The 20,131-nt window shown below is 45.6% G+C and overlaps 2 protein-coding genes across 11 annotated transcripts in view; both read left to right on the top strand.

The window, feature by feature from the left end:
- LOC147061359 (disco-interacting protein 2 homolog B-A) overlaps positions 1 to 20,131 on the top strand; it is a 107,058-nt gene that overhangs the window by 7,847 nt on the left and 79,080 nt on the right. For 9 of the 10 annotated variants that reach the window (XR_015065851.1, XR_015065852.1, XM_085909745.1 and 6 more), the window contains one exon: positions 13,584 to 13,646. The exons of the other annotated variant lie outside the window; for it this stretch is intronic. Coding sequence is in view for 7 of the 9 variants with exons in the window: in XM_085909745.1 (XP_085765871.1) it covers positions 13,584 to 13,646 (63 nt within the window). In the remaining 2 variants the exon portion in view is untranslated. The remainder of the gene's footprint in view (positions 1 to 13,583; positions 13,647 to 20,131) is intronic. 10 annotated transcript variants of the gene reach the window in all.
- Positions 6,276 to 10,702, top strand: LOC147061360 (uncharacterized). The gene has a single exon (XM_085909818.1). It carries the CDS (start codon positions 8,636 to 8,638, stop codon positions 9,881 to 9,883), a length of 1,248 nt encoding a protein of 415 aa, XP_085765944.1. The 5' UTR covers positions 6,276 to 8,635; the 3' UTR covers positions 9,884 to 10,702.

Raw genomic sequence — 20,131 nt, 5'->3', positions numbered from 1 at the left:
ACGCACGGCCGGTGCTATTCTATGGAGCTCTCTTCCACCTCCGTGGCTGGAAGTTCAGTAGTTGTTGGCTCGTTGAACTCTTGTTTTGTTAAATAAAGAGCCGTTTACCAAACCCACGTCTTTCCTGGTACTTTAACGCTACAATATAGTTATATACTAGATCTCTGCAGCGCACACGCGGCGTTGTTGACATAAAGAACGAGGAATTTGATCGATGGATTGAATGATTTGGTGTGACACAGATGGTTTGATAATATTGTTGTTTTAAATATACTTTATATATCGTTATATGGGTCCCTGGAATAATTAGAAATGCAATTTACAATGGGTCTGACGTCAGCATATGCGGCATTGTTTACATAAAGCACAATCGATGGATTTAATGAATTTGAGTGACACAGATGGTTTGATAAATGTGTTATTAATGTAATACTTACTTGAATAACTCTGAATGTTGTGTCAGGCCCGTTCTCAGCTCCTCGTTTGTGTATATTTCACGTTAGCATACCGTATCGTTTAGCCTGTTGTTGCTGGTTCATGTCTGTTTTTGGTGTTGGATTTTGATAAATAAATTTGCCCCAAAAGTGCGACTTGTACTCCGGTGCGATTTTTCACTTTATTGTGCATTTTATGGCTGGTGCGATTCATACTCCGAGCGATTTATAGTCCGAAAATTACGGTAGTATGTACAGAATAACAGAAATGTACCGGAGTTGTCACGTGCCGTGCCAGAAACGCTCGGCTAGCAACTTCGCTCAGCCACACCCCTTCGTTATTGTCATGTCTGTCACCTGCTCCCTCTTGTTACCTAGTGTATTTAAGTGTGTTTCTCCCTGTCGGTGTCTACTGTTGTCTTCCGTCCCTGTCCGCGCCCAGTGTTCCTGTCGTCTAGTTTCCCCCCGGTCTTGTCTGGAGGCTCACAGTCAGAATTTTATCTTTGTCCAAATGGACTCCCGTTAGTCGATCGGTCTGTGTGCTGGCCGTTGTTAGAGATGTTACGACTCTAACTTACTGTGCAAGAACAACACAGGAGACAGTATGCCCTTTGAACACTTGCACGTGGAGAACTTGTTCGTCATTGTAGATACAACAATGTCCGAACAAATTCTGCAAGTGGAGAATTTGTTCGTTGCTGTTGACACAGCACTGTCCGAACAAAGTCTGCCGCTGCACCCATGCAAGAGAGTATTTATTGAGAAAAGAAGGGTGGGGGTGACAATTTACATGTGTGGTGGCCAAGGTGGGGGTTGAAACACCTGGCCTCTGATCACATCATAGCGGGGGATGTTTTACGATGTTGAGTAGACAAAACAATTTTGATTGCGTCTTCTACAATTGGTCAATCAGTGCAAAGGATCTTAGCACTTTGTTCTACTCCTTTGTTAAGACAGGACAGCTTAGGTCAATCACCACTGATTACATTCCAACATAATATGATCAACCTAATCTAGGTCAATCACCACTGATTACATTCCAACATAATATGATCAACCTAATCTATTCAACCCTAACATATCCCTCCTGTTTATCATATGATGTTGTCAAGAAAAACAATTTTAAAAAACAAAAAAAAAACAAAACAACAAACACACAGAAACAGCGTATCATTGCAATCTACGTAGATCAATTTTAGTGTGTGAGTGAAAAACCTGCGGCAAGATGTTATAATGCAGGAAAAGTCTCACACGGTCCCTCTGCCTTAGGCGACCAGAATGTTACCAATAACAACAGTCAAGACAAAAATTGCTCGTGATTGTTCAGCCGTCGGGGGCTTGGCACGCCCACTGTTGGAGGGTGAGCACAATTCTCACCCCCTCTGCAGCACTGCTTCGTCGGGGGAGAACCTGGAAGTGTCTGCCGTGTGGTTGTCGTCTTCAGTGGCCAGGGTAGACTACCTGGCCACCAAGGGGGAAGAGGATTATTCTGCCTCTATTTGAATTGGGGGCGGGGACGCTGGTGATGGTGGATATGCTTCCTTGCTGGAACCGTCGTGTTGCAGTCATCAAGTCCAGAACCATCCCCAGACAGGATCATGAGAGTCAAAGGTCACAACGGTCCTGCGTCGACGTGCAGAAGAGTTGGACGTGCAGAAGAGTTGCGTGCTGTCGTCAGCTGATGATGTTGTATCCTGTAGGTGTGGTCTGTCACCCACACTGGTGCAGACACTTGTCCAGTTGGCGGGCAGCATCGGACAACCACTTGAAATGGCTCTCTCATCCTGACACTTAGCAGTGACATCCAAAGCTCCCATCCAGTGTCCTCCTGGAGAGCAGTCGTCGTTGATGCATTTGTGGGTCTTGTTTCCTTGGATGTAACATGTATAGTTCACTTCAGCTGGTCTCTCTGTGTAGGCCACTTGCGGCAACGTTCGTCCTTTAACAGTTGCGTTGACATTAATCCAAAAGAGTTTGATCACAGGTTCTTTTCTGTGAGTCCAATAAAATCCATGTGCATGATTTGGAATGGGTAAGATGGTTTTGGAAACGAGCCTCTCTTAGGTCTCATGTTTCCTTGTGGATTATGTTTTACACAAACAGGACATGCTTTACAAAAAAAATTAAGTAAGCATCTGAACCAAAGGTAGTGAATTGACCTACACAAACAGGACATGCTTTACAAAAAAAATTAAGTAAGCATCTGAACCAAAGGTAGTGAATTGACCTTTTTTTTTTTTTTGTTTTGTTTTTTAATTTATACTACCATTCACACTCTCAATCACACAACTTTCATGCAAACAGCTCGGAAAAACAGACCAAAAAAAAGAATCTATGCCCTTCTTCAATTAAGAAAAAGCTCTGTTTTTTCTTTTTCTTAGCCTGTTCCTTCCCCTGGGGCGAGAACCCCAGCTGTTTCTTAGCTCGGACAAACCAAAGCCGTATCTCATAGCTCGGATAAACCAAACCGTAAACTTCATAGCTCGGACAAACCAAAGCCGTATCTCATAGCTCGGACAAACCAAAGCCGTATCTCATAGCTCGGACAAACCAGAGCCGTATCTCATAGCTCGGACAAACCAAAGCCGTATCTCATAGCTCGGACAAACCAAAGCCGTATCTCATAGCTCGGACAAACCAAAGCCGTATCTCATAGCTCGGACAAACCAAAGCCGTATCTCATAGCTCGGACAAACCAGAGCCGTATCTCATAGCTCGGACAAACCAAAGCCGTATCTCATAGCTCGGACAAACCAAAGCCGTATCTTTTTTTTTTTTTTTTTTTTCTTTCAACCCCTTTCACAACAACACAATCACACAATTTTTAGGGCTTTAACTTACTTGTCCCCTGGTTCGTTACACTGCCGGATTCCGTCAATCCACTGCTGTTCGACGAAGGCAGACCTTAGATGCTGGCCCAGCGAAGAATTTACTTGCCAGGCCTTTTCTTTACCAGGTCCTCCTAATGGACGCTGGCTTGTCGACAATGCAGCACGTCGTCCTCCGTCGATCAGCAGTGGGTATGTTGGATCCGGGTCACGGCACCAAAATGTTAGAGATGTTACGACTCTAACTTACTGTGCAAGAACAACACAGGAGACAGTATGCCCTTTGAACACTTGCACGTGGAGAACTTGTTCGTCATTGTAGATACAACAATGTCCGAACAAATTCTGCAAGTGGAGAATTTGTTCGTTGCTGTTGACACAGCACTGTCCGAACAAAGTCTGCCGCTGCACCCATGCAAGAGAGTATTTATTGAGAAAAGAAGGGTGGGGGTGACAATTTACATGTGTGGTGGCCAAGGTGGGGGTTGAAACACCTGGCCTCTGATCACATCATAGCGGGGGATGTTTTACGATGTTGAGTAGACAAAACAATTTTGATTGCGTCTTCTACAATTGGTCAATCAGTGCAAAGGATCTTAGCACTTTGTTCTACTCCTTTGTTAAGACAGGACAGCTTAGGTCAATCACCACTGATTACATTCCAACATAATATGATCAACCTAATCTAGGTCAATCACCACTGATTACATTCCAACATAATATGATCAACCTAATCTATTCAACCCTAACAGCCGTGAGTCTCTATCCCGTCTGTCTTCGTTCCCTACCTACCTCCCTTCCAACTCCTTTTTGTTCAATAAACCCTGGTCCAAGCTGCATTTGGTCGCCCTGGCTCAACTCATTCTTGGCAGGAGTTGTGCATTCGGAACACAAAAAATGTCACTATTCTGTTACAGTTACAGAATAAAGAAGTAATCAGATTTCAGGTATGTTTATTAAAAATGAGGATTATTTTGCAAGATTACAATTTCCATGCAGACAGACACCATCAGATTACATTACAAACTACAGGTAACTAGTAACTGTATTGGAATAGAAATAACCCTCCCAACCCTGGTTTGAATTTAATGTTATGAGTAGGGCTGCCAAGATTAGTTGACAAATTATAACAGCGTCAATGACCAAATCTGTTGAAGACTCGTTTAAAGGGATGCTTGGATGGTCTGAACATTGGCACTTCTACTGTATGACTGGTCTGAATGTAAAAATGTCAGCACTAAAATTCAAACTCTAACCCGAACACCAGTGTTTGGGAAAAATGGCGTTTAAAATAACGGTGTTAGATAACGCCATTATTTTTTCAGTAACGTGGTAATCTAACTCGTTACTGTTTCTGTCGCTATAACGCCATTATCAAAGTCAAAGTCCAAGTGAGCTTTATCGAACGTTATGAACGTTAAATGTGATGCTTTACTATGAATTGACTGAATAAACTGCGTTATCCCGACGCAACCCTGGCTGCTCCACACACAAAAGTCGAGACTGGGTGGGTTAACGAGATAAGTGAAGGCAGAGACATGTTTCATGGTAACCAATCGGAGCCAGTGTTTTTACACGAGCCAGGTCATGCGCTTCATGTGCGCGCACGCACACGCACGCACACACACACGCGCGCACGCACACACACACACACACACACACACACACACACACACACACACACACACACACACACACACACACACACACACACACACACACATTGTTGTGAACAAAATACTTCAAGGGCAGGATAAAGATTGTGCAATAAATATTGAAGGTTATGTAGAAGTACCTATCTGTTCCCACGCATTTCAACTGACTTGTGAAAACTGCCCAGAAAAATCCAAATTCTTTGACATATCGCAACTTTTTTTACAGTAACGCAAATAGTTACTTTCTCTGGTAATGAGTTACTTTTATTATAAAGTAATTCAGTTACTAACGCAGTTACGTTTTGGGTCAAGTAGTGAGTAACAATAACTAATTACCTTTTTAAAGTAACATCCCCAATAGTGTCTAACACTACCCCCCTAAAAGAATCTGTAGTGATATTTATAGGTTGAAGTGAACAAGAGTGGCAATGCACATATGATTTTTGGTGGTGATTGATTATAGTTCTCAGACATTAAGATACACTAATGTTATTTTATTTACATGGACAGGCAGGCAGGAATGAAGTCAAATTTATCAAACGTCTCCATGTGCAAAAACAGGTGCAAATTTGATGATGTATTTAAACAGATCAAGGCTGGAGTAAATACATTTTTGGTGCTGTTTTTTGGGAGCCAACCCCACATTCAAGACACTGGTGTGACAATGAAGTCCTCAGTAAGCGTTTGTTAGCTTGCATCAACTGACACCCCTACTAAACATGTACCACCTGGGCAGCACGCACACACACAGGGTTGAGTAACGCTCATATCCGGACCTAAGATTACAGGTACACACACAATCACAGTACCGGTATGCATGCGCCACATTCTTCAACTCCAGCTTTCGCTCTCTTGGCAGAAGCTGTCAACATCACAGAGTCAGTTTGGTCATGCCAGTGTGGCCCTGTTGTTTTGCCCCACAACCCCGACAGGCCCTCCTCTGTTTGCTAATGACCGTCAACCCTCCACTCTCCTGGCACGCACTGGAAGAACATGAAAACTCCAACAATAATGACGCCCCAGTCCGTTAAAATCCCTGTGCACATCACTGTGCTTGCATGGGTGTTTCTGAGTCAGTATGCACCTTAGCATAAACAATTGCACGCGGCACATCCACAAGGCTCAATTTCATTTAACAAACACCCAACAAGCACATACAGTTTTTGGAAGACTGGTGTCATATATATTTTCCAAACAAACTACAAACAAAAAGTTTTACCTTGAGCTACAAGAGGCCTGAAATGTAATTTTGTTTTTAGAGTTATCATTCAGGTGATTTTTTTTTTTTTTTTTTTTTTTTTTTTTTTTTTATACTTATAAGCAGAAATATGACAGGACTGCTGCAAGATGGAAGGAAAGAAGGGCCAAACAATTTAGCGTTTTCTGATTGAAATGACGATTACATTTTTTTGGAGTGCTCCTGACTGACCAAGGGTCTGTTTATGTCTCCCATTTAAAACCACTGTCATTTGTCATGGTTCATCGGATTTGTTCACAAATGGGTCGCTGATTCAGTCCTCTGCAGTTTGAGGGCCGTTTGTAGATGGACAGTACCACTAAAGCACTAGTTATAGCAAAGACAGGTGATTGTGCACCAGTTGGGACAATAATGGCCCAGGCATGGTGTCTTCAATTTAAAACATGTCAGACATCCAAAGCCACTCAGTTCCAGTTTGGCTTTGATTGCAGCCAGTTTATCTGCCAACTTATTTATCTTGAAGTCACAGCTTGAGCTTGATGAGCGGATCCAATATATCGCACAGGTAAGCAAGTTGAGCAGCTCATTGTCATTCGAACACTAGCCACTGATCTTTCTCAGGATAGTCTGTGGCGCAAAACGTGGGTATGGACCATATGCGGAGGAAAGTTACTGAATGGGCGCCCTTCTGCTTCAAGATTGTCAACTCTCCTCCCACCCCCCTCTGCCCACACATATGCAGAGGCGCCTCCTTGAGCATGCACCGGAGCGCGAGTGTTTCTATTGGAAATGTCTGAAATGATTTGAAAGTTCTTCAGTGACTAAAGTATAAACCCCTAAAAAAAAAAAAAAAAATTGAGGATGGAGGGGTTGCGCCAGATGTGTCAGCATACCCCTCAGAAAGTAGGTAGTTGCGCCCCCGTGGATAGCATTCTTAATTCTGTGTCTAAAGTTGGGCGCATGTTCTTTGTAAAGGCAAATATTTTAACAAATATATGCTCGGAACCACTGTGCATGAGTTAGGACGCGAGTGCACCTGGCTGCCGCTTCTCGCTGCTCCGACTTCGACTGTTTACTACCTTGATCTCAAACCGGATTACCCGCTGAAATACCGAGGTAACAGTTTCAAAATCCTTGGCGCGATCTGTGTGTGCTGGCTGGACTTGTTGGTGCCGTGAGGCTTGACGTGGGAGCCATCGACGCGACCTGGATGTGGTGGGCTCCTTGGGGGCCCTGCATCGCTGGCCGGCGTTGCCGCGGCTTCCTGCCCCCAGGGCTTTGCCCGGCGCGCCGCTGTCAAGGATGACGCCGTTGCTCGCGCGTCTCACCATCTGGCTTCGGCTGCGGCTAACGTCCCCACTCATCTCCAGGATCCGCCACTTCTACACGTCCGTCATGGTACTCCACTACACGCCCCCGAGCTTCACCGACTCGTTCCCGCGCTTCCTCCTTCCGGGGAGTTGGTTAGCGCACTCCGAGACCTTGCTCTTCTACGCCGACCCCGCTACATCCACCGCAGGTCTCGCCGAAAATTCATTTACACTTCAATTACTGAAAACTGTATTCCAACAATTTGGACTGACCGCAGCTCACACAACAGCTTCCACACTTCCTCCTTATGTCATCACACCAACCCACATCATCAGAACTCGTCCTCTGCAAACCTTTTCAACCTCCTGACAATCCCCCCCCCCCCCAACGGCTTTAAAACAAAAGCCCATGAAAATCACCCTTTTCAACACACGTTCCCTCAACAATAAAAGCCTTATCCTCAACAAATTCATCATAGACAACAAACTTGATCTGCTCTGCCTAAATGAAACGTGGCCAAAAAAAACTGGACTATTTCTCATTAAATCAAACCACCCCTTCAGGGTACTCTTACTTGGACAGCCCACGCATTGAGGGCAGAGGAGGTGGCATCACTGGCACTTTTCATCAAAACCTCAAACCCCGCGCCCCATCTCTCCCCTCTGCCTCATCATTCGAACATCTGGCTCTTAAACTTCCATGACCTAAACCTCTCATTACTGTTATTATTTACCCCCTCCCCCCCAAAACCAAACCCAATCTTTCCGATCTGACCTCTAAGAATTCATCATTGCACTTTTCTCTGTTTCATCATCCCTCCTGCTTCCTGGTGATTTTAACCTGCACATTGATTCCCCTGACTGTAAACATTCTATGGACTTCCTGAATTCCCTCAACTGCTCCGGTTTCACTCAACACATTACCTTCCCGACCCACAAGCATGGACACACCCTAGACCTAGTCTGCAGCACTGGCCTCCATATCCATAACATTTCTAGCTTTGACCTCACCATATCTGACCACCTAGCCATCTTATTTGACGTTGACACCCCCACTCTCGATCCAAAACAAAACCGCACAATCATTTTTCGCAACCTTAAGTCCATCTGCTTAGAGACACTCTTCACCTGCATATCAAAAACCTTTTCCGCCCTCACCCCCCTCGAAAACCCAACGCCCACGGACCCTGTCAACACTTAGAACATCATTATGTCTACCTCTTTCAAAACAGTGGCTCCTCTGAAAACCAAAACAGTCACCTTTACTCAGTCCGCACCCTGGTTCAACCCGGAACGCCATAAACTTAAGAAACAACTTCGACAGCTAGAACGATTATGCAAGAAAACCCGTCTCACAGTCCATGCCCTCGCCTACAAAGACCTTATGCATCACTACAAATCAGCCTTTAATAAAGCCCGCTCATCTTACTACTCTGGTATCATTCACTCTGGTCCTTCAACCCCACGTTCCCTGTTTTCGACCTCAAACAAACACCTCAAACCCCACGACAATACTTCATCATCATTCACCCCAGAGAAATGCGACACTCATTTGTCATTTTTCAACTCAAAAATAGAAAACATCTACCACCAGCTCGCATCCTCCCCCTCTAGTACCCCACAACCTAAACCCACATTCTTTTCGTCGTCCGTCCCCCGGCTATCAACTTTTCCCCCCATAACTTCTGACCTCTCCCAAATACTCTCCACCATGAAATTCTCTAACTCGCCCCTGGACCCCATGCCATCTCAATTAGTTAGACTGCCTCACCCCCATTGCCCCACTCATCATAGACATCAATTCCTCAACTCTGGCACAGTCCCCTCACCTCTTAAGCTTGCAGCCATCACTCCTCTCCTCAAAAAACCCGGCCTTGACCCTGAGGACCCCAACAACTACAGACCCATCTCTAATCTCACATTTCTATCAAAACTACTGGAAAGAGCCGTAACATCTCTACTCAAGACCCACCTCCTTTCAAATAACCTGTATAAACCACTCCAATCTGGTTCCCGTACACACCACAGCACTGAAACGATCCTACTGAAAGTCACTAACGATCTTCTGCTTTCCTCTGACTCTGGTTCTCTCATGATCCATTTCCTCCTTGACCTCAGTGCTGCCTTTGACACAGTAAACCATTCCACTCTTCTCAACCGCCTAGAATCCATTGGCATCACCAACACTGCCCTCTCCTGGTTCAAATTCTACTTGTCTGACAGATTTCACCACATCACCATTGACCAACACAAATCCCACACCACCCCTGTTGCACATGGAGTTCCTCAAGGATCAGTTCTGGGCCCCATTTTTTTCACTCTGTACATGCTTCCTATTGGTCACATCATCCACCGCCATGGTATCAATTTCCACTGTTACGCTGATGATATTCAACTCTACATCTTCACCAACACCATCTCCCTGCCATTCTATCCACCCTCACTCGCAGACATTTAAGACTGGATGACCCAAAACCTTCTCAAACTAAACAGTAACAAAACGGAATTCATCATCTTCGGTCCTAAATCCAGCCTCCCCACCTACCACAACTTAACACTCTGCATTGATGGTCACTCTGTCACTCCCTCCCCTCTAGTCAGAAATCTTGGACTTTATATGGATGCCACACTCTCCTTCAAATCACATATCAACCACGTCACCAAAACATCCTTCTTCCATCTACGAAACATTGCACGCCTACATCCCTTTCTTTCCACCCCTGCAGCAGAGACATTATTAGTTCATGCATTTATTTCCTCCAGACTGGATTACTGCAACAGCATCCTGTATGGCCTCCCCTCATCTGTCCTTCACGAACTGCAATATTTTCAAAACTCTGCTGCCCGACTGCTCACCCGCTCACCCAGCAGACAGCACATCACCCCTGTCAAGTCAGGTTTATTTGTATAGCCCTAAATCACAAGCAGTCTCAAAGGGCTTCACATAGACAATCAATTGACAATTATTATCAAAGCATCCCCTGATCTTGGGATCTCAAAAGGGCAAGGAAAAACTCAAAAACCCCTACCAGGGGAAAAATGAGAAACCTTAAGAAGGGACCACAGATGGAAGGATCCCCCTTTCAGGATCACCAGGCTGCAATGGATGCAAAGAGGGCACATAAAATACATAATATGGAAATCAAAAGGTGGATGTCCAGGCCAAAGCGAAGAGCTGTCGGAGGTGCCTTTGATTGTCCTGGCAGTGTCCTCTAGGAGGGTCATCCGCTGCAGTTCCCTCATGCTGAATTGGTCCACGAGAATCTAGATAGCCGCTGTCAGCTTGGGTGTCACCTAACCACCTCCCCAGCCGGGGATGGGTGGGGGGGATGGGGTCAGGGAGAGGGAGCAAAAACAAACTCCAGCCGAATCGGCCACTACAGGTTAATTAAAGGCCATATCATAGAAATATGTCTTTAAACGTGTCTTAAATGTTTCTACTGAGGTAGCAGTTCTAATATCCATTGGTAGGGCATTCCAGAGCTCTGGAGCCAGAATAGAAAATGCTCTAGCCCCTGCAGACATTTTCTTGGCCCTTGGTGTCACTAAAAGACTAGCGTTTTGCGAACGAAGGTTACGAGACGGAACATAAGGAACGACTAAGTCGACGAGATATGAAGGCGCTAAGCCATGCAATGATTTATAGCTTAATAGAAGAACCTTGAAGTCACATCTTAAATGGACTGGGAGCCAGTGTAAATTGGCTAATATTGGGGTAATGTGATCAAATGTTCTTGTCCGTGAGAGCAGCCTTGCAGCAGCATTTTGTACTAACTGTAAACTTTTGATAATGGACTTGGGAAGACCAGAGAATAATGCATTACAGTAGTCCAGGCGCGACGTGATAAATGCATGTATAACAATTTCCGCATCACCGGTCGAGAGGATTGGGCAAATCTTCGCAATATTATGAAGGTGAAAAAATGCAATTCTGGTTATATTCTTAATGTGCTTTTGAAAGGAGAGCGTTTGGTCAAATATTACCTCGAGATTAGTTACAGTATCACTCTGAGTGATAGTACGGTCTTTGTGAAGCCCTTTGAGACTGCTTGTGATTTAGGGCTATACAAATAAACTTGACTTGGCCTTGCGGATGAGATGGGAGGTGTAAATGTCCTTCAGGGAGGGGGGGAGTGAAGCACCAATAATCCTACCAGCTGTGTTCACTATGCGCTGCAGGGCCTTCATGTTGTATTCAGTGCAGCTACCACCCCACACAGCGATGCAACTGGAGAGGACGCTCTCAATGGTGCCACGGTAGAATGTGGTCATGATGGCTGGTGGAGCACTTGCTCGCCTGAGTTTCCGCAGTAAATACAGGCGGCGCTGAGCTTTCTTTGCCAGTGATGCAGTGTTGCTGGTCCAGGAGAAGTCTTCACTGATGTGCACCCCCAGGAATCTGGTGCTGCTCATTCTCTCCACCACAGCATCGTCGCCGTGGTCAGTGGCAGGTGTTGGGTGTGACCCTTCCATAAAGTGGCAGGTGTTGGGTGTGACCCTTCCGGAGGTCAACAACAATCTCCTTGGTCTTGCTGACGTTCAGCAGGAGGTTGTTGTCCCTGCACCATGTGGCCAGAAGGTTAACCTCCGACCTGTATTGAGTCTCGTCGCACCAGAGTTGTGTCATCAGCAAATTTTAGCATGCAGTTGTTGCTGTAGGTTGCAGTGCAGTCATGCGTCAGCAGGGTGAAGAGCAGCGGACTGAGCACGCAGCCTTGGGGGGCCCCCGTGTTGGGTGTGCACACGATGTCACGGTTGGAATGGAGCAGGGCGACCAAGTGCAGCTTGGACCAGGGTTTATTGGAGGAACCAAAGACAGACTCTGCAAACTGACATGACTTAACAAAACGATAACATGACTGACTAACCGAAAACAGACTTGAAAACGACAGGGACCAAAAAGACATGAAGACGACACGACAAGAAAACAACAGCAACCGCAACAAAAAGACAATGATCCGACCGGGCATGAGGGGCAGACAGGACTTATATACATGACAGGTAACAAGAGGCAGGTGAGAATAATCAAACTAATCAGGGGCACACAGGACGGGAGGGGCGAGCACACAGACAGAAACCATGACAACAGACACATGGTGGAACGGCTGGGTACGAGACGTGACATGGGAGCAGCCTGGCGACTTGCCAGGTTTGTCGGGATGGGACCGCACGCCGCCGAAGGCCGACTGGGTGACGGCCGCTGGATCCACGCCGCCGAAACTGGTGGCGGCCGCAGCATCCGCGCCGTCGGAACTGTGTCGATGGGCGGCCGTGCGTCTTGCGCCGATGAAAACCGACTGGGTGACGGCCGCTGGATCCGCGCCGCCGGAACCAGTGGCGGCCGTAGCATCTGCGCCGTCGGAATTGTGTCGGGGGGCGGCCGTGTGTCTTGCGGCGATGAAAAACCGACTGGGTGACGGCCGCTGGATCCGCGCCGCCGGAACTGGTGGCGGCCGCAGCATCCGCGCCGTCGGAACTGGTTCAGGTGGTGGCCGCACGCCACACGCCGCCAAAGGCCGACTGGGTGACGGCCGCTGGATCCACGCCGCCGGAACTGGTGGCGGCCGTAGCCTCTGCGCCGTCGGGACTGTGTCGGGGGGGGCGGCCGTGTGTCCTGCGGCGCTGGAACTGGGTCGGGTGTCGCTGACAGGAGCCGATGGTGGAGTGAGGTCCAAGCGCTGGTCGCTGTGATGGTCGGATCATTCTGTCACGGTTGGAATGGAGCAGGGCGACCAAGTGCAGCTTGGACCAGGGTTTATTGGAGGAACCAAAGACAGACTCTGCAAACTGACATGACTTAACAAAACGATAACATGACTGACTAACCGAAAACAGACTTTAAAACGACAGGGACCAAAAAGACATGAAGACAACAAAACAACAGCAACCGCAACAAAAAGACAATGATCCGACGGGGCATGAGGGGCAGACAGGACTTATATACATGACAGGTAACAAGAGGCAGGTGAGAATAATCAAACTAATCAGGGGCACACAGGAGGGGAGGGGCGAGCACACAGACCGAAACCATGACAACGGACACATGGTGGAACGGCTGGGTACGAGACGTGACACACGAATGTGTGCTTTTACATTGAATTTTGCGCAGCAATGGAGAAACAGATTTAACAGTTTGGTGTATCTGTTTTCTCTCTTAGGTGACATCACACAGAAAGGTTTCGAGAAGAAGAGAGCCAAGCTGCTGGCTTCCTATTTGCCAAGTAAGAATAATCAACTCTTCGGCCAACATCTTTTTCATTTTCGTCAGTATCCAGTGTGACTTTTGACATAGTTTGCCACCATCATCTGTAATACTCTGTCACACTCTCGAATTTTTGAATTAGAATTGCAATGGGTTTATGTGAATCTGCCTGACTTGGGCTATTAAAATAATTTTATTTCAGGGGCCGTCACCCCGATTTGATCTCAAACGGGCTATTTTTGACAACTTCAACTGACTCAGTTCACCATCATCATCATCAGTTTAAAGTCCGCCTTCCAGGCGCCGCTGGGTTGGACTGGATTCTCGATATGGCTTTCTTCCACCGGGAACGGTCCATGGCCATCTGGTGGTTGATGCCGAGTGCCTTCATGTCAGCTGCCACGGTCGTCTGCCAGGTCTTTTTAGGCCGACCACTGGGTCTTGTTCCCGCTACGTTATACGACATGACTTTCTTCACCCAGTCATTCTCATCCTTCCTCACTACACGTCCGTACCATCGCAGTCTGGAAGTTCTAGGAACTATTTACAAAAGAAGATCCTGTTTAACCCTTCCTGAGTAAAGGTTTTGCGTCTTTCTCCTTCATCATCAGTATCCCTTTAGTTATGAGGTGTCATCCCTAGGAAATCTTGTATTTCTCAGAGAATCAACCTACTATCAAGTTATCTAAAAACACAACATTTTATGTTCAGAGGTTTTATTGGTAGAGAAAGTATTTAAGGATGCTCTTGGTATCCTGTGGCATTTTTTTGTATTTATTACGAGTGTAACAGTTTACCATACCCATGGTTCCGTTCGAGTTCCGATTTTTAAGTGACGGTTCAATTCAAACTTCGGTTCAGCTTAAAAAAAGTTAAAAAAAAACCAAAAAAACACTTATATTTTTAGTAGTTTAAAACCTCCAGGCAAAATGTATTGATTTTCATTGCAATGTTAAGAACATGTACATGACTCAATTATATGTGTTATAATATCTCTTTAGACCAGTCCTCAATAATAAGGTACTTCTAATTAACTAAACCAAGAATAATAAAACAAACATTTGTTTAATGACCAGTTTACTTTGTCATAGTGAAATCAGTAAAACTGTTCTTGAACCAGTTTGAGGTATAACAAAAAGAAAAAAAAAACACTTAGGAGCAGCCAACATTGTTGAAATAAATAAAATGTAAATAGAAAAACCTCTATATTGTCGAAAGTAAAATAATAATCGAGACTGGTCTGAGGTAGAATAAGGATGAATAAATATCAACTCTTTAAAAAACAGTATATTTTCAGGTGAGAGGCTGGATCTCTGTGCTGTCATTACATTGTCAAGTGCAGAAGAGAAAACCGTCTCACGAGCAACAATTGTTGCTGGGACTCCCAAGATAGCGTTGAGCCAATTTAGCGAATTGGAAATTGGCTGGCATTAGTTATTGCTTTTGCCCACTCTGATTTCGGACCAAGTTTCACTTTGAAGGTCTCGTGGATATTTGGCCTCGTGAATATTTGGCTGCTGTTATGGTTTCACTGCTCCGCCTGAGTGAGTTCGGTGGTGACGTGATACTTCCTCATATGGGCTAGCATGTTTGACACGTTACCGTTCTCTCCCACAGACAGTTTCATGTAACACAAACGACAAATAACTAAGTCGAGGATAGGGCTGGGTATTGATAGCAACCTCTCGATTCGATTCGATTTCGATTCTTTCAGTTTCAATTCGATTATCGATTCAATTTGATATTGATTTAAATGCTTCAATTCAGTAAGGAGTAGAATTACGCAAATAATAAATAGTACCGGTTGGCAATTTTTAAATGTTTATTTTCATGCTCATAATAACACATGGCATGTTACTTCACAGTACCTTTGAGCAATAAAACGAATGAAAATAAAACAGCAGGCAGCACTATGACAGCTTGTGCATGTAGTACAAAATTAAAATTGATATTTCTGTTTCAAAATGTAAAAAATAAAGTGCATGAAACTTAGATAAAATGTATTTCCTTTTGCACATTGTGAAATAAACAAAACAAATTAAACATTCAGGCAGTACCTGTATATGTAGTACAAAAGTAAAAATAAACATGACAGTTCTCTGTATCAAAATGAAAAGTAAGGTGCATGTAAACTGTTCTACCTCTTTTTTTTCTCTCTCTCAAACTGTAATATACCTCAAAAATATTTGAACCATAAAATCTGAACCATGCCCCTTCATTTCTGGTCACATACTAAATTTGCACATTTAGATTTTTGTTTAGGAAAAGCAGCTGGTCTACATGATCTGGGTTCAATGCACTTCTCTGGGCCGTGACAATGTCACCAGCTGGAGAGAAGATTCTCTCAGATGGTACACTAGTTCCTGGTATACAGAGGTATCGTTTAGCTTGGCGTGACAACAGGGGAAATTCCCCCTCATGTTCCCTCCACCAGTTCTGCCTCGCACAAGTTACACACCATCTTACTTTTATCTTGTTCGTTTGTTCCGCATTTGAATGTGAATTTAAGGTCTGATCTTTTTCCACCGCTGGCCATTTTGTTGTTGTTTGATCGCCTGCAGCTTCCGTCCATAAAACGCGATTCACAAAATATTGCGTACAGCACCCCTGCTGGCCGGGATGTGAATCAATGTGGAGGATTTGCTAAATCGATATTGAATTGAAGGGTGGGAAATTTCGATGCATCGATTTTTCGATATTTTTACCCACCCCTAGTCGAAGACAAGACCACCATCCTCTGTCGTCTCAATTGGAAATCCAAAATGTCTCCACACGGCTGACTCAAATATGGCAAGGGGTGCTGCTCGTTCGTGTTCGGCCGTCATTTCCGTGATTTCTGTCGGCTGCCTCCCGAGTCCCACAGGCCAAAACGGCCCTATAGGACTGCTTCTTCAGCTTAGTGGCATCCCTTACCGCCGGTTACCACCAGCGGGTTTGGGGGTTGCCGCTACTGTCAGGTCGAAGTACCATCAGACATTAATCCACACACTGAAACAAAGAGAAGACAACCAGGATTGGTTTACTCGCGAGGAGAACAATAGAGAAAGGATGGTCAGTTACAATCTCCATCAATTCTGAGTTCTCACTCTGTGTACTCCTCTTTGTAATGTTTCGGTTGCCCTGGTTACAAAGGTGTTGCTACACTAAAGGGAGGGGGTTTCAAGCTGTAGCAACGCTGCCTATCTAAGGAATGTAGTTTGGTGTGACTCAGCATTTAATTGTCGACCCCGTGACCCCAGCACTGGAATTGCAGAGTCTGTTCTGTTTCCTCAACCGGTTGGCTTCTCCATGGTCGGCTGACTCGTCCTCAACTGTGATCAGATAACTTGAAGCACGTTGAATGCCGCTTTCCTTTGGAACAATGCAACTGAACCTTTGCTAAGTTTATCTTCTTGGTAAACTGACACAACACACAATAATAATGAGTAAATAACCCTAAACACTTCAACACACATTAAGTAAATGTGAGGTAATTTGTATGCAGTTCCTTAAACAAACATTGAGTAAATATGGGATAACTTATATGCAACTACTTCAAACTATGTCTTTTCTATAACACTTACCAAAAAAAAAAAACAGTTCCAATCAACAACAATCTATGAATCAAATCTACAGTTAATATAAAGGAAAGAAGTTCCTTTGAGCTAAACCAGAGATGTCCAAAGTCCGGCCCGCGGGCCAATTGCGGCCCGTGGTCAAATTTCATCAGGCCCGCAGCCTCTGTGATAAAATCTTTAGTATGTGGCCCGCCGCCATTGTTGACCAGCGCTTTAATACACACGTACCAAAGCTATTTTATATTTATGCCGCAGAAATGTAATCTTGCGCGACCCAGCGTGATTTCACAGCGAGAACAAGACTCCAGCTGTCCTGCTATGCGGAGCATGCGCAAGTCAAATGCGGAAATAAACCCGTTGTAAAAAGGGTACGCGCGAACCGGCTGCGTGAACCCTGTGTGAAATGTTCATGAGGCAAAAATAATTTTAAACTCATGTAAATTTAAGGTATTTCATACAGTTTGTTCAATGTTATCGTATTTTATGTATTACTTATAACTCCTGTTTAAAATGTTCATGAGGCGAAAATAATTTTAAACTCATGTAAATTTAAGGTATTTCATACAGTTTGTTCAATGTTATCGGACTCTTCAGATATGAATGAAAGGCAGAATTTGTGTTTTTAGAGTTGTTCACATCTGCCTGAGTGGCTTATATTTGGCTATTTTGTCATTTAAAAAATAAAGACAATTGGGAGAATGAAATTTGTTTCATAGCAGTGTTTATTTGGATGAAATTGTAGTTAAAAAAATGTCCGAAAAAACTACTGGGCCCCGGGCCCCTTCACTTTATCAAATCTCGCCCTCCTTGCAAAAAGTTTGGACACCCCTGAGCTAAACAAAGAACATTTTGCCTGTGCGAAGGAGCTCTGCTCATAGCTAGTGAAGCTAGTGAAGGCCTCTTACAGAAATCAACAGAAAGATAAGAACAGGAAGGATACGTAAAACTGATTGGGGGTCAAAGGATATCCCTGGAACTAGATAAGAAGAACGAAAGGAGTTCAACTTGTAAAATATAAGGCCCAGGTAAGGCAGGTCAAGGCTTCACCGCTAAATTATTCCAACAGCCACGACAGGCACCGACCACCTTACGACCACAGCTCCGGTCAGCTGCCTCAACAATGGAGGCACGGAACATGGTCCACTTGGACTCAATGTTCCCCGCCTCCTCCGGGACGTGGGAAAAGCTCTGCCGGAGGTGGGAGTTGAAGCTCTTCCTGACAGGCGATTCTGCCAGACGTTCCCAGCAGACCTTCATAGTACGTTTGGGTTTGCCAGGTCGGACCGGCATCTTACCCCACCATTGGAGCCAACCCACCACCACGTAGTGATCAGTTGACAACTCCGCCCCTCTCTTCACCCGAGTGTCCAAAACATGCGCCCGCAAATCCGATGACACGACTACAAAGTCGATCATCGAACTGCGGCCTAGGGTGTCCTGGTGCCAAGTGCACACATGGACACCCTTATGCTTGAACATGTTGTTCATTATGGACAATCCATGTCGAGCACAGAAGTCCAATAAGTCAAAGTCTGCTTTATTGTTAATTTTTTCACGTTAAGACACACAAAGAGATCGAATTTACGTTTCCCACCGTCCCACGGTGACTAGACACAGTACACAACACATACAATCAAATAACACAGAGTAAAAATAAACAGACAAGAGCAATGAATAAGTAATAAGCAAATAACCCAAATAAATAAACAATGAATAAATAAATAAATGAATAAATAAATAGACAAATAAGAGCAAGAAAATGGAGCAAGCGTGCTAATAGCAGACAGCCAGATCATAGCGCAAAAGAACAGGACGTCATACAGCAGCGGGTGGAGGGGGGAGGGAATTCAGGATCCGGACAGCTTGGAGTAGGAAGCTGTTTCTGAGTCTGGTGGTGCTGGAGCGCAGGCATCTGTATCTCTTCCTAGAGGGCAGAAGTACAAACAAAGAGTGAGCGGAGTGACTTACATCACACACAATCGCGGCCGCCTTGCGAGTGAGACGGGAGGCTTAAACTTCCTTCAGGGAGGGGAGTGGAGCCCCGATGATTCGCTGCAGGGCCTTCATGTTGTACTCAGAGCAGCCACCACCCCACTCAGCAATACAACTGGAGAGGACGCTCTCAACGGTGCCACGGTAGAATGTGGTCATGATGGCAGGAGGAGCACTTGCTCGCCTGAGTTTCCGCAGAAAGTACAGGTGGCGCTGAGCTTTCTTCGCCAGCGATGCAGCGTTGGTGGTCCAGGAGAGGTCCTCCAGGAATCTGGTGCTGCTCACTCTCTCTACCACAGCACCGTCGACGGTCAGCGGCAGGTGGTGGGTGTGACCCTTCCGGAAGTCAATGATAATCTCCTTGGCCTTGTTGACGTTCAGCAGAAGGTTGTTGTCCCTGCACCATGCGGCCAAAAGGTCGACCTCCGATCTGTAGTGAGTCTCGTCGCCACCGGTGATCAGACCCACCACAGTCGTGTCGTCGGCATATTTCAGCACGCGGTTGCTGCTGTAGGTCGCAGTGCAGTCATGCGTCAGCAGGGTGAAGAGCAGCGGACTGAGCACGCAGCCTTGAGGGGCCCCCGTGCTCAGCGTGATGCTGCCGGAGACATTGTCGCCCACACGGACTACTTGAGGCCTCTGACAGAGAAAGTCCATTAGCCAGTTGCAAAGGGAGGTACTGAGGCCCACCTTGTCGAGCTTGCAAATGAGACACTGCGGAACAATGGTGTTGAATGCAGAACTGAAGTCCACAAACAGCAATCTCACATACGAGTCCCTGTTCTCCAGGTGGGTGAGGGCAGAGTGGAGGGCAGAGCAGATGGCATCCTCAGAGGACCGATTGGGTCGGAAGGCAAACTGGAAGGGGTCTACGGCGGGGGGAAGAACGTGCGCAAAGACAAGCCGCTCAAAGCACTTCATGACGATGGGGGTCAGTGCCACAGGGCGGTAGTCA

The sequence above is a fragment of the Syngnathus leptorhynchus genome, chromosome 1, assembly GCF_054491065.1.
Source record: "Syngnathus leptorhynchus isolate UIUO chromosome 1, UIUO_Slep, whole genome shotgun sequence".
NCBI classification, from domain to species: Eukaryota; Metazoa; Chordata; class Actinopteri; order Syngnathiformes; family Syngnathidae; genus Syngnathus; species Syngnathus leptorhynchus.
This window is presented reverse-complemented; position numbering and strand designations above follow the sequence as displayed.